The sequence below is a fragment of the Gracilinanus agilis genome, chromosome 1 (genome assembly GCF_016433145.1).
Source record: "Gracilinanus agilis isolate LMUSP501 chromosome 1, AgileGrace, whole genome shotgun sequence".
Classification (NCBI taxonomy): Eukaryota; Metazoa; Chordata; class Mammalia; order Didelphimorphia; family Didelphidae; genus Gracilinanus; species Gracilinanus agilis.
Window position 1 is genome coordinate 553,776,255 of NC_058130.1, and position 14,378 is coordinate 553,790,632.

Genomic DNA, 14,378 nt, shown 5'->3' on the forward strand with positions numbered 1-14,378 from the left:
AACTCTTTTCTTTTTTCTCCCTCTTATAGCTCTCTCCTCTGTTGCTCTTTCTCTTCTTCATTTTAGCCTTCCTTTCCCACCCCCATCCCCCAAATGTGCCTTTAATGGTTTCAGGTCCTTAGGCATTTGACATTGTCAACAGGAAAAAAAGGTACCAAAAGTTACTGATGACTTCATTAATTTGGAATGGTTGTACTTGAGTTTGAGTGATTAAGTTTGAAAACATTTAGACATCACTTTCCACCATTAACACTCATTGCACATTTTAGGAGAAGTGTAATATGTAGTATTGCACATGCTGAACCCTGTTTAATTAGATTTTTTTTTATATTCAGCTAAGTGTATCAGTTGGACATGACCATTTTTCTGGGGCATAAAAATGTGTGTTTCATGCAATATGCATAAATGTGACAACAAAAACATATACACAAACTAAGTTACAGAGGATTACATCTCATAATGCTGGGGAATTTATACATTTTGTAATTTATATTTCTTTGGGAAAGAAACAAAATGTGATTTTGTTTAAACAAAAATGGTTTGGATAAAGAAATGCATCAACCAACCATACATTAAATTCTTAAAATATCAGTAATAAAAGTTTAGATTTTTCATATGTATCATATATCACAAGAATAAATTGATTTTCCACTATTCAAGAGTTTGGAAAATGAAACAAGCCCATAATTCTGCATAAATCTTCTTTTAAAATGTATATTATAAATTAAATAAATGTGATTTACACATACTAACATTAGTTCAAAAATATTAAATTTTTTGTTCAGTCATTGTGGTTATGTCCAACTCTTTGTGACTGCATTTGAGATATTCTTTTTTTTTTAATTTTAAACCCTTAACTTCTGTGTATTGACTTATAGGTGGAAGAGTGGTAAGGGTAGGCAATGGGGAGTCAAGTGACTTGCCCAGGGTCACACAGCTGGGAAGTGTCTGAGGCCGGATTTGAACCTAGGACCTCCCGTCTCTAGGCCTGGCTCTCAATTCACTGAGCTACCCAGCTGCCCCCCCATTTGAGATATTCTTGGCAAAGATACTGAGTGGTTTGCCATTCCTCTTCCAGCTAACTTTACAGATGAAGAAATTGAAACAAACAGACTTCAGTAACTTGCCCAGGGTCATCCAACTAGTAAATGTATGGGGCCAGACTTGAATTCAGTAAGATAAGTCTTCTAGACTCTAAGCCTACTGCTCTATCCACAGAGCTACCTATTTGCTCTGAAAATATTAATAATTCCTCCATTAAATATTAATTCTTATTTTTCTTTCCTTAAGAAATTTAAGAAATATATCTATAATTGTCTGCCAAAAATACATCTTGGTGTTTTTTTGTTTCCTTAGTAATTTATAAAGGAAACAAAAAAATTGTAATCGTAAATTATTATGGTAACATACATATATATATATATATATATACACACACACACACACAAAAGAAATTACTCTATATATTATGAGAATTACTCTATATACATAATAAAGGAAATAACTGTATTATGGCAATTCCTTTAGTATGTGTATGTATAATATACTATATATAGTATAGATAGAGTTATCTAAATACATATAGTGATAGATAGATAGATAGATAGATAGATAGATAGATAGATAGATAGATGATAGATAGATAGATAGATAGATAGATAGATAGATAGATAGATAGATGATAGATAGATAGATAGATGATAGATAGATAGATAGATAGATAGATAGATAGATAGATAGATAGATAGATAGTAATTCCTGTAGTAATGTGCTATAACAAATTGGTTTCAGAGAACGAAATAGGAACTTCTTGGCAAATTCAGCTTTTGTTCCTTGCCTACTTTGCTAGTTGATCTTCAGGCTTTGTCTTCTTGCATCTTCTCCCTTGTGTCCATTGTCTTTGACTACTTTCTCATCCTTCTCATATTTGCCTCTCTTGCCTTGATGGAGTCCAGGGGATGGAGACAAAACTCCAAATCCCAGAATTCTCCTTTAGAATTTAAACAATTTCTTCTTTTAGGCTTTATCAACACACTTTTTAGGGCTTATTTGGCACCAAGGATTCTAGGAGGAAGAAGAAAGGGTGACAGTATCCCTCATGCTCCACTTTTTTGCCAAAGAGATGATCCCTCAGGATATATGGTTCAGGGAAGTCCTCTGGTCACACCTCTCTTGTCATGATAAAAGGAGGGAGGTCCTGTTGTCAAAGCATGGCACTCCTGGCCTACCCATTTCCTACTATTTTCTTTAAGCCATGGCTTGATAAATAAGAATGATTGCCAACACTATTAGTCCCAGCTCTAAGAGCCAATGGCTGATGCTTTTTCTGGGATGACTAGAATTTAAAACCCCAGAAGACAGAATACAATATTGTTCAAAAGGGAACAGAGAAAATTAAGCAAATAAGCTTTATCTAGAAGACATTTGCAATGGATGGGAGTGGCAGGAGATGTGGCTTCCTAATAATATAAGGCAGAGTGGACATTGGGATAAGAGAGAGGTGGATGTTCTTGTTGTTCCAGTCATCATTCAGAGATATGAGCTAGGGGGAATGCCTATACAATTGACAACTAGTTGATAATTAGATTCCCTGCTGGTGGAAAAGGGTACTTTCAACCATTACTGAAGGTTTTGTTTTGGACAATTGAGGAGATTTGATTTCCTGGACTTCCTTATTTAGTGGGATAGGGAGGCAACTGAAATGGTTACATCTTCACTGTGAGATTTGCCATGAAGTCTAGAGAGACTAAAAACCCAGCAAGTTCTGTGAGATAGTAATTTTTTTTAAAAATTAATATATTTTGTAATATAGCATCTGTTTTTCCACTGTGTTCCACCTATTCCCTGAGAGTCATCCCTTGCTTAACAAAGTGTTTCCTACTTCTACTGGTCAGAGTGTGTTGATAAAGCCTAAAAGAAGAAATTGTTTAAATTCTACAGGAGAATTCTGGGATTTGGAGTTTTGTCTCCATCCCCTGAACTATGTGCTATTCCCCCTCTCCCTGCCCCCTCCGCAAAGAAATTCTCATATAGTTTGGAATCCCAACTGTGGAGACAATTTAACATTGTGGGAACTGGAATGAGTCTTTGAGGATATTTGGGAGAAAAAATATGCAGAATGGCAGACAAGTAACTATGGTAGAAGTTACCTGGTGTCAGGGGTGACTATGGAAGTCATCATCTTAATCCACCATATATAAATGGACCTGCAGCAACCAGAGGACCATGGTGATTGATAAATTCATGGTTAGTAGACATTCTCTATATCCCTGCATGACTCTAGTTGCCTGAGGAAGTATCTTCTTTCTCTTTCATTTTTTCTTTTCTTTTGGTCCTTTTTAACTGAGATTTTAATTCAAAGTTCCTTCTTCCCTTTGCGCCATTCTTTGCTATCCAATGATATTTTTGATAGTATTGATTTTTCTACATGAAAAAGATTACTCACTCTCATGCTAAGTATATATCTTTAATTGCAATCAGTGTGGGCAAAACAAATGGCTCTTGGAGTTTAGCTTCTCAAATATAAATAGCTATAAGTTTTCCCTAGGGCCAGCTAGGTGGCACAGTGGATCCAGTGCCAGGACTGAAATAAGAAAAATTGTTCTTCTTGAGTTCAAATTTGGCCTCAGATACTCATTAACTATGTGACTCAAGACAAATCACTTAATTCTTTTTGTCTCAGTTTCCTCATGTGTAATAGAAAGTGGGAAAGAAAATGCCAAGCCAAGTCAGTATTTTCATCCAAGAAAATTCCAAATGGGCTCACAAAGAATCATATACAATTGAGAAATGACTGAATAACAACAATAGAATTGCCTTTTTCAGGTTGGTAGCCAAAAGTCACATCAGGGTTGAAGTTATAGTGTATAATGTGTAATTATTAACAACTTTATAAATTCTCCAAAAGAGCACAGAGAAAATTTCAAGTTAATTTTAAGTTAATTAAGAAGACTGTTGCTTATGGATATATCAGCCTATTTTTGGTACTTGGAGACCCTGTTGTATGAGTCCCTTTGGGTATGAAATATCCCTTCCCACCAGTCTTCTGAATAAAAAAAGATACCTGGAGCCCAAAAAAGATGCTAGTGGTCAAAAAAGAAGACCACATTCTAAGTTTGACTCTTTTGGGCAGAGATACAGAGGCAGTAGGGGAATTCCATTCCTACCCCCTTCATGGAAGGAAAGGAGTTGAGATAGCCATCTTTGTCTTTCACAGCAAAACTTAGTTATAATTAAGAATTTATAAAGAAAGACATTGAACTTTTCAGATTTTGAGTTAAGAACACATGTGGTCATTTATTTGAAATAAGCCAAGATAGCTATTTTGCTTTGCTAATTTGTCTTTACTTCATGTCATCTCCATTAAAAAACAACTAAAGCACTTCAGCAATATGGCTATGGAATATATTTCTGACAGTGCCTGGCTTGATAAGTGTTTAATAAATTATTTTTGACCAACTCTGAAGCAATGTTACTTGCTTGTAACTGTTTATAAATTTTTAGGTTAAAAGTGTGACATGAAGTCATTAAAAACAATTAGCACTCTTTCTACAGTAGCTTTTGTCTAAAGATTTAGTATGAAACAAGTTTAGTTTTATAAGATCATTTAATCAAAATCATTTCAAGAACATACTTATTAGCTCTCTAGGAAAGTCAGTGAACTTTGAAAAACATTGAGGTGCTTGTATAGAGAGAACGACATTTGTATTTCAACTTGGGCAAGTCATTTCCCACAGAACTTCTAATTCTTCCCAGCATGTAGATCTTTTGTTCTGGCCCTTCTCCAGGTGATCTCTAACAAATAGTGTGACAAAGGAAAAAAATAAAAGAAAATCCCAAGCAGTCATCAGGAAAGGCAGTTTTTTTTGCCAAGCTTTGGGTTCAATTATCAACTCTACGCTGAAGACTCTCAGATCTGTTTGTCTAACCCTAACTTCTCTCCAAACCTCCAAGTTCAGTCAACTGCCTATTAGACATTTCAAATTGCACATCCTTTAGACATTTTAAATTCAACATGCCTGAAACAGGCCTCATTATCTTACCCTCTAAACCTTTCCCTTTGACTCACTCCCTTATTACTGTTGATCATCTTGTTATTATCTTCCCAGTCACCCAGGATCACAGTCTCAGTGATATTCTCAACTCTGCACTCTAACCTCCCATTTAAAATCCTTGTCAAGTCTTGTCATTTTCACCTTCATTTTGTAAGAATATAGTTAGGGATAGTCTGGTTTTCTAGGTTTAGTTGAAAGAAGGGAATTGTGAGAGAAAACCTGGGAAAGGATTCTGGGTAAGAAAGGAATTGTGGGTCTACAACTGGAAATAACTGAACTTCACTTCCTTCTTTCAAATCTAAAGAATCCTTCCCAGGGCTTCTCTCAAAATTCCCTTCTTTCAACTAACCCTTGAAAATCAGACTATCCCTAACTATATTCCTACATTTTCATCTCCCAGATATACCCCCTTCTTTCCTTGGACATTGACACTACCCTGATATATAGATACTTATCACCTCATGCCTGGATTTTTATCAATATCTACTGATTTATGTCCCTCCCTGAAATCTCTCTCCCTCCCTGAAGCCTCTCTTCAGTATATCCTTACTCTCCTCTATGTACTTCTTTTAGGTTTTTCTTGCCAAAACTCCTGGAATGGTTTGCCATTTCTTTCGCCAATCAAATTCTATACTCTTGATTTTTTTCTTAAATTTAATATTATTGGGGGTAGCTGGGTGGCTCAGTGGATTGAGAGCCAGGCCTATAGACAAAAGATCTCAGGTTCCAATCTGGCTTCAGACACTTCCTACCTGTGTGACCCTGGGCAAGTCATTTAACCCTCATTGCCTAGCCCTTATTGCTCTTCTGCCTTGGAACCAGTACATAGTACTGATTCCAAAATGAAGGGTAAGGGTTTAAAAAAAACTAATATTATTTTGGCACGAAGTACCTTTTAAAGAAAAAGGAGGACCCAAGATGAAAGATGCTATCCACACTTCAGAGAGAGAACTGAAGAAAATCTGAATGCAAAATGAAGCATATTTTTTCTCTTTAAAATTTTTTCTCATTTGTTTTTTTTTGTTTCTTTACAACATGGGTAATATGAGTATGTTTTGTGTGCCCTCATGTATAATTAATTTCATATTGCTTGCTTTGTCAGTCAATGGGGGAGCAGTTGCAGGGAGGGAAGGAATTTGGAACTCAAAATTTCACAAACTTAATGATTAAAAATACATTTAAAATAACAAACTAAAGAATAGTTGGAGAAAAAGGAATAAGAAGGAAACCAATTTGCAATTATGTTGAAATAAAACAAATCATTCACTAATATTTTATTAGACTACCATTTTGACATTAATGTCCAGATTAACATTGCCTTTGGCATCATGAATTATGTAGAAGATTCTGTTTTACATGTCTATTACTTGCCTCTTTTAATGCTTACAAATAACGTTTTAAAGTTAATTTATTTTTGCTAACAACTAAACATCCTAATTACAGAATTGAAATCTATTTCATTATTAGGTTTTAGGTTTCTTAATTAGCAATACAGGTTTCTTAAGTTGAAGAAAAAAAATCCTGGAAGGTAGAAGGTATTTGGGTACTTGAAGAGGATACTTAGTGTATAATAGGTACTCTTGCCATATATTTTGTCCAAATTGAATCTGTTACTTTCTGGGTAAGAATGGAGGCGGTTGAGATAGTCATTCTAGTTCAGATGAGAAATAAGGTGAAGATCTTACCCTTAGAAGAGAAGGCCAAGAAGAGACAGTGCCAAAGTCAAATCATCAGGGTGGAAGGCAAGGAGATGGAGAGTTAAATTATAACATCAAAGTGTTGAGCTCAAGTGCCTGGAAGGATTGTGGTATCATCAATAAAAATAGGGGAAGTTGGGAAAACAGCAGACTTTGGATTTTAGATGGTTCAATAGCCACACATACTAAGCACCCACAGAACGTACTGCTTATGAAGTTATACTATGCTGCTTCTTAAACTCTACCTAGTTTCAGAGGAGACTCCTTATTTAAGTCTAAGAGAATACTAGCTAATAATGGACCTTTAAAATATATTTAGTGGGTATATACTATGTACAAACCATAATCATTTCTTTTTAAAAAAATTATCTTTTCTATAACTTTAATCAACAACAAATACAAGTATTTTGATCAACAATGACTAAGAAAGGCTTGTATAGAAAGATGTGAGTTTTCATGTACAGTGTGTGTGTGTGTGTGTGTGTGTGTGTGTGTGTGTATTTTAAGGAGAGTGTAAGATTAAATATAAAAAGGCACTAACAACAACTGATATTACTATCTTCTTATTGCTGTATATCAGCCATGATCCCCCTTCCTCTTTTTGGATCCTGGACCCATTATACCCTGAGTCTTGGTCCAGACCCCTGTACTGGTTGTTCTGGTCATTGTATATGTTAACCCCCTGTTATGATTCATTGTGTGATTTGATCCTTGTGAGGGTTTACAAGATTTTGTACAGACTCGTATTCATATACAAAATGAGGGCACCAATAGAGCAGAATATGTTTAACTAGGTGAACAAAGCCAAAGTGCATTGAAAAAGCTGGTTCTTAGTTCATTAAGTAACTAAAAGAGTTTTGCAATTTAAGTTCTTTGTGCAAAAGAAAGAGGTGGGAGTCTGGGCAGGAGCAGGGAGCAAAATTTGCCTGTCATCTTTTTTTTTTTTTAAGTAGAAATAATTTAACAGAATTAATATTCCGAAAGAACAAAAAACAGCAGACAAATGCCCACACTCTTAAATCAGTATCATTCAAGCTCTAAAGTGTTTAGGATGGCAGCATTTCAGAACCCTTAGCAGATGTTCTAGCTGAACAGTTGCCTATGGATAATGAATGCTTTAACTGAAGTCTGCATGGGAGTAACATCTGTACTATTCCAGTGGGCATTTTTGAAGTTTGAATATGAGGGTTACTTTTAAATGTCATACTTTTTCACCTTAAAAATAACTTTCTTTCTTTTCTCTCCTTTCCTTGCCACCTTCCAATCCCTATTTAGGGCATTGATGTAAGGGATGCACCTCTGAAAGATATCAAAGTGACTAGTCCACGGAGATTTATAGCCTCATTCAGCGTTGTAAATACAACCAAACAAGATGCTGGGAACTATCGTTGTATGATACGTACTGAAGGAGGTGTTGGAATATCAAACTATGCAGAATTGGTAGTTAAAGGTATGTGATTTTTTTTATCTTCTAGAATACCGTTCTGAAGTAAGTACATATTGTATTTTTGTTAGTTCATTACATTTTTAAAGCTCAAACTTATCCGCTTCTTCTGAAAAGCAACTCTGTAAAAGCCTGTGTTGACAAATTGCATTTTAAATACATATTTTGCACATGGGTTATATTTTTGAAAGCTATATTTTATTTATGTTTTCTTGCTTGTTTGCAGTGGGAATGAATGTGCTCTTGGCAAATGCTCCTGCCAAGTCCATATGCAGTGATTACAACCTATAAATTTATTTAAGGAATGAACATTATTTACTGATAGAAAACCACTTAAAATGCAAATATTCACCAGACAGGAGTGTTTATGACAGGATGGTGGTTAATAAAACCAAGCAGTGTCCATATAAAAATGCCCAGTCACATCACACAAACAATATTGATAAAACGGTGTTAAAATTCATTATGTTCCAGTAACCATGTATGGCTATATTTTGCATGACAAGAAAGTTAAGTCATTATTGACCAAGTAGGCAAGGAAATGAATAGAGGAAAGGGATTATTTTTCTTGAGCTAGCCAAAGGTTATTTCACAAGTTTCTAATGTCCTTCAGCTATTAAATCTTTCCCTGGTCTAGAAGGGTCAGTGTAAACTTTGGGTTATTCCCTCTCACTGATTCACATGGCTTTTGGGTGCCCATTTGCTTTCCTTTCTAGGAAATCAGAGATACCTTATTTTCTTATGTGTATATACACACCTACACATATTCTTTGCCTGTATCTACATTTCCAATGATGACAAGGTGGCTTAAGTAGGAGTGCTACTCTTATACAGATGAGGGAAATCACTCCAGTCATTTATCTTACTACCTTGTTTAACTTTGACCAAATACACCCTTTATTTGACTAGTAAAATAAATATATTGATGACAATAGAAACACATGCATGTGCATACACACATATATTCATATAGGTATACATGGTTTGTATATATACTTACACACATGTGTGCATCTATGACATATATACATGCAATCATGTATATACACACCCTGCCTTAACGCTCTCCCAGGTTTGTACCATTAGGTACATTTGCTCCAAAACGTAGCTCATGAATGCCTACCAATGAATTTCAGTTCTTAGTTAACCAAAGGATTTATTACTGGGTCAAAGAAAAAGACACCTAATTAGATAGCATAGTAAGATAAGTTACAAGAATGTTTTTCCTCATCTATGTAGAGGTACTGCTACCATCTTGGCTCTCTCATTTCCAGTAGGAATGTAGATACAACAAAGTTGTGGTCAGAAAAGATGCATGGTGGGGCACAAGTGTAGGGAACACAATGTGCAATCACATAAATGGGCACATTTCTACACATTTCTGAGGCTGCAGAATGATTTCTGTATGCTGATGATGGGTAGAGTCAAGCAAGCAAAACTTCAAGAGAAACTAAGGAGGCTGAGAAATTGGGGTAAAAAAATTCTTTTCAACTCCCTTTATGGTCCTGGTTGTCATGCAAATCTATTTGAGGCAAGTTAGAAAAGGTAAAGCCTAAATGACTAGCACTACTCTAAGCTGTTTTGTCCTTCATTTTTTTCATTTGTTATGCATTCTTGGAATCTTTAATATCTCATGTTTCCCAAAATTCATCCATTAAGCGAGTTTGTTTACTGGAATTGCATGTTTTTGCTAACTCTTATTTCTCTTTGCATGTATGAATTAATATTCAATATGTAATAATGTAATATGCAATGGTATTATAATGTAATAAATGATTTGGTTAATGCTTCAAGACCTGTGAGGCTGGTTGCACTTCAGGATTCCAGTATAAAAATATAAATTTCCCATATGCCTACATTTGGACTTTGAAACCCAAATGATAAATGTTTAGACTAACAATTGATGAAAAATCGATTTGGTTTATAATAAGCATTTGAAATTATTGTGATAGATTGTAAGCTTTCAGATGTCATTTTTCTTTGTATTTCATCCAGTGTTTCACACAGTACCTTATAGGCTACACTAAAGATGTCTTTCTTCAATACGTTTATGGCCATTTAATAATGGCACTTAATAAGTACAATAATTTCAAATGTTGACTGTGAACCAAAAAGAAAAAAAAATATGCTACAAGTCTGAAGTTCAACTAGCCTTACAGGTGCTGAGATATTAATTAAAATTATTATAATAATTATAATATATAAAATAATTATATAAACATAATTATTAATAAAATAACCAAGTCATTAATTATATTATAATATCTGAACTTTTCTCTTAACTCTAAGTATACCATTATTGCTACCATGTCATTTACTCTTTACCATATATGTAGAAGAAGATATAGCACATGTAGTGGCCACACTCGATAAAATGCCTCAGCAAATGGGCCAAACCAGCTTGAGGGTAACTGACAGGCCTCTCAATTCCATTGGAGGTTGGAGGGTATCTACCCCAAATATGAAGATGTTACCCCATGCAATGGTTAAATGAGGATAGTTCCTTCCAGCATTCATAAAGGTGGCTGAAGTAGATGCTGTAGAGCATTTAGAGCTTGGCCAGATATTGAAGAAGCCAAAGCCATCACCAGTCGCCATTCATCCTGATTTCTGTCTTGCCACTGGACTTGGATGACTCAGGAAGAGAAAGTCAAGCTGATGACTTTGTGCAGCTCTGCTTCCCTTAAATCCAAATCATACACAAGTCAAGACGTCAACCTTGTGATGTCATTGGTTCTCTTTGAAAGCAAAGGACTAATAACAACTGCCATATAATACTATAATGGGATAGCATAACATAGAAAATCACGTGAGACTTCTGTGACTTGTGTTCTTGACTTGAGTACTACCTTGTTTTATGAAACTGAGTATATGAGTTGTTCAGTTAGACCCTCATTTTCTTTTCCCTAAATGCACAAGATTGATATTTTTTGTTTAGTTTTGTTTTTTATATAGAAGTTGCTATCACTTAAGAGGGTACATCTAACTATCATATCTCTTTCAAGGAATAAGTAAAGTGTACATGTGTTTTGGGGACTCACCATGTGAAAAAGGAGACCATCAATCTGATGAACCATGAAGTCAGGAAACTATGCAGCAGCAAAGACAATTTGTTTTTGTTAGAATAAATGTCTGATTTATACTCATCATGAGCATGCTGTCTCCTAGATTAATTAGATTCTATTGGAAATGCTAAACATTTCAGGGAGAGCCAATTACTTTTTTCAGGGCACTCTAGTAACATGAAAAATTATTTGAACATTTTATGGAATCTTAGTTTAGGGAGAACCTTAAATATTATGCAATTTCCTTCCCCTAGCTCCTTGGCATTTTGCAAATGAGAAAATTAAGACTGAGTCATAAGGGTTCTTAACCATTTGTTGACTAGGACAGAGAACAGATTCATAGTCTCGCAATTCTTTAGTCTATAGTCTATTCCATCAGACCACATACTATCTTTATATCCTTAAAATCAAACCCTTAATTCAATTTTCATAATGCCTCTATGAGAGGTAGAGTAGCAAAGAAGATGTAGATCTGCCCAGATATGGAGTCAAGTCCCACTTCTGACATATACTGTCTGTGTGAACTGGGTAAGTCACTTAATTTCGGAGTGCCCAAGGTAACTGCCTAAGAATTTATAATTTGCAGAAATGTGTTAGTTTGCATTGGGTGCTATGTATTTGGATTGGAAAAAAGATTTAAAAAACCTTAGTCGTGTACTTTCTTCGTGTGTGTATAACACACTGGATGGAAAAATATGTTTTTATAACAATAGTCTCTTTTTCTTGAAGAAAGAATTAATTCATTTGAATCTCCATTTGCATTTTGATTGAGGAATTCGTTCCCTTACTGTTTATAATTTTATCTTAGTGATTTGAGATTTGTTTTTTTTATTCAGGATTTGGGCAGAATTAGTTCACAATGTAAATGTTGACTTTATTTTTTTTATTTATTTGTTTGCTGATTCTAACATCTGATCTCAGCTCCCTTTGGATATTCAACTGCAATATATTTAATCTTCCATTCAGATCTCACATCTGATGTAACCTATTTGGACCTTACCTCAATGGGAGATGAAAAGGGAATAGTCCTTCTGGGACAATAAAGCAATAAAGTCAAGTCTATTTTAGATACTTGTAAGTTATAAAGGGAATCCGTGTAATCACTAACCCTTGTGACCTCATGCAAGAGATGCATTCTGAATGGTATTTCAATAGGCCTTGCTAGCCTTTGCAACTTGAAAGTAATTAACTGTTCTTTCAGCATGGCTACATAAATGCCTTAGAATGCCCTATAAAAGTTCCATTTCATGTCTTGGTTCAAGAAACAGTCTAATGATTTAAATTGATGCTAAATCATTTTTGAGTTAAGTCAAAACTGTTTAAAGATATGAACAGTTTCTGCACAAAGCTTTAGTTTATAAACTGTGGAAATCATGATTTTGACAATCTTACAATAAATTCCTAATCTTCCGAAGGTGAGACCAGCATTTATAGTGCCATATTTTGACTTTGATGCCTAATGAGGTTTTCCCTCGACATTAAAAATGTCACTCTGATGTATCTCCTGCCTCCCCAGCCCCAATAAAACAAAACAAGAGAAAATATGTTTTACTCTTTCCTTAATGTGGTAGAATATACCATTCCTTACTTTTCTGCATGATCTCTGAGGATTTGAGGGAGGTGGAATATTAGAGAGGAAAAGGTAGATGCAGTCAAGCTGAAATAGAACAATAGCCTAAACCAGCGATGGGCAAACTTTTTAAAGAGGGGGCCAAAGGAAAGGAAATGCTCATCTACCAGTCTGTTTCTAAGGCAACTCTTTCAAACTTTCATTGTATTGTATCCTACTCATTGTATTCATCAGAATAATATCATGTGGCTGGATAGAACATTTCAGGGGGCCTGCATCTGGTCTGAGGGCTGTAGTTTGCCCATCACTAGTCTAAACTGCTTAAGGAGGCCTGCTTGAATCATCATCTGATTGTATGGGTTTTTTTTCTAATTTTAGAAACAATGATAAGTTATAAGTAGAAATATGGGACATTACTTCTTATAGCTATTGCCTATCCTATTTTATTTTCAGGATAAATTGTTAATTCCATAGGTAACAGTTAGTGAGGAGGGATTTCCCAGTGGGTTTTTCAGTCATTCAGGTAGTAGGTGATTGATATGCTGGGGAAATTACCTTTTCCTTTCCAGATAATTATTTATGGGGGGGAAAGGCTTTTGAACTCACACAGAAGATATTCACATAGTGTGAAGAATGTTGTTGTTGTTTAGTTGTGTCCAACTCATTGTGAGCCCATTTGGGGTTTCCTTGGTGGAGATACTGAAGTGGTTTTCCATTTCCTTCTCTAGCTTATTTTATAGATAAGGAAACTGAGGCAACAGGGTCATGTGACTGACTTGACCAGGTTGACCCAACTTGTAAGTATCTAGGAGCAGATTTGAATTCAGATCTTCCTGACTTCAGGCTCAGTTCCTATCCACTCCATCGCCTAATTGCCCCATTTTGTCATTAATGCCTTCCTTTAGAAAAGCTTTGTGTTCTTCCAGTTGTCAGGTTGACTAGATAAGTTAATTTCTGCAAAAATGCAACGTAATTCTTAAGTTCTACAAAAATGTAGTGATAGGGTTAATGGTTGTTCATCAACCTCCTTACCAATTTTTCCCTTAGCAAAAGTGGTGAGGTTTTCTATGCAGATTCAGATTCTCCAGTCTTACAGCTTAAAGTACAGGAAACATCATGGGAACTTGTTAGAGATAATTAACTGGTTTCCACCATGTACTAATGTAGTGTTATTGTGGCAAAAGAAATATGAGGAAGTGCTATGAAACCAGGAAGAGATCAAACATTTTCTTGATGTTCTCAAAGGTGTTTTCAAATGATGATGACTTGTGGGGAAGTAGACTTGCAAAAATAAAATACTACCTCCAATTAAGATTAATTTCAAACTGCATTTACCACTTAACTTTTGTGAGAAAGGCAGCCTGAGTTTTGATTCCTAGATGAGGGTCTGAACAGAATGGCTTAAGCTTCATAAATAGATTGGTGGGTATACGAATTGGAAGTTTTTGTACAAAACTGAAAGTTTAAAGATGTGTGAAGTCCTCATATTTCAACAGTGATTAAAAACTTTTTAAAGTTAATTTGAGTAGAGGTTTATAAGTTCATTTC

At 35.1% G+C, this 14,378-nt stretch overlaps 1 protein-coding gene across 1 annotated transcript in view; it reads left to right on the forward strand.

Annotated features, from left to right (window-relative positions):
- The window catches only part of PTPRM (protein tyrosine phosphatase receptor type M), a 1,055,867-nt gene that overhangs the window by 453,634 nt on the left and 587,855 nt on the right, over positions 1-14,378 (forward strand). The window contains exon 6 of the mRNA XM_044666801.1: positions 8,027-8,201. Coding sequence (XP_044522736.1) covers positions 8,027-8,201 — 175 coding nt within the window. The remainder of the gene's footprint in view (positions 1-8,026; positions 8,202-14,378) is intronic.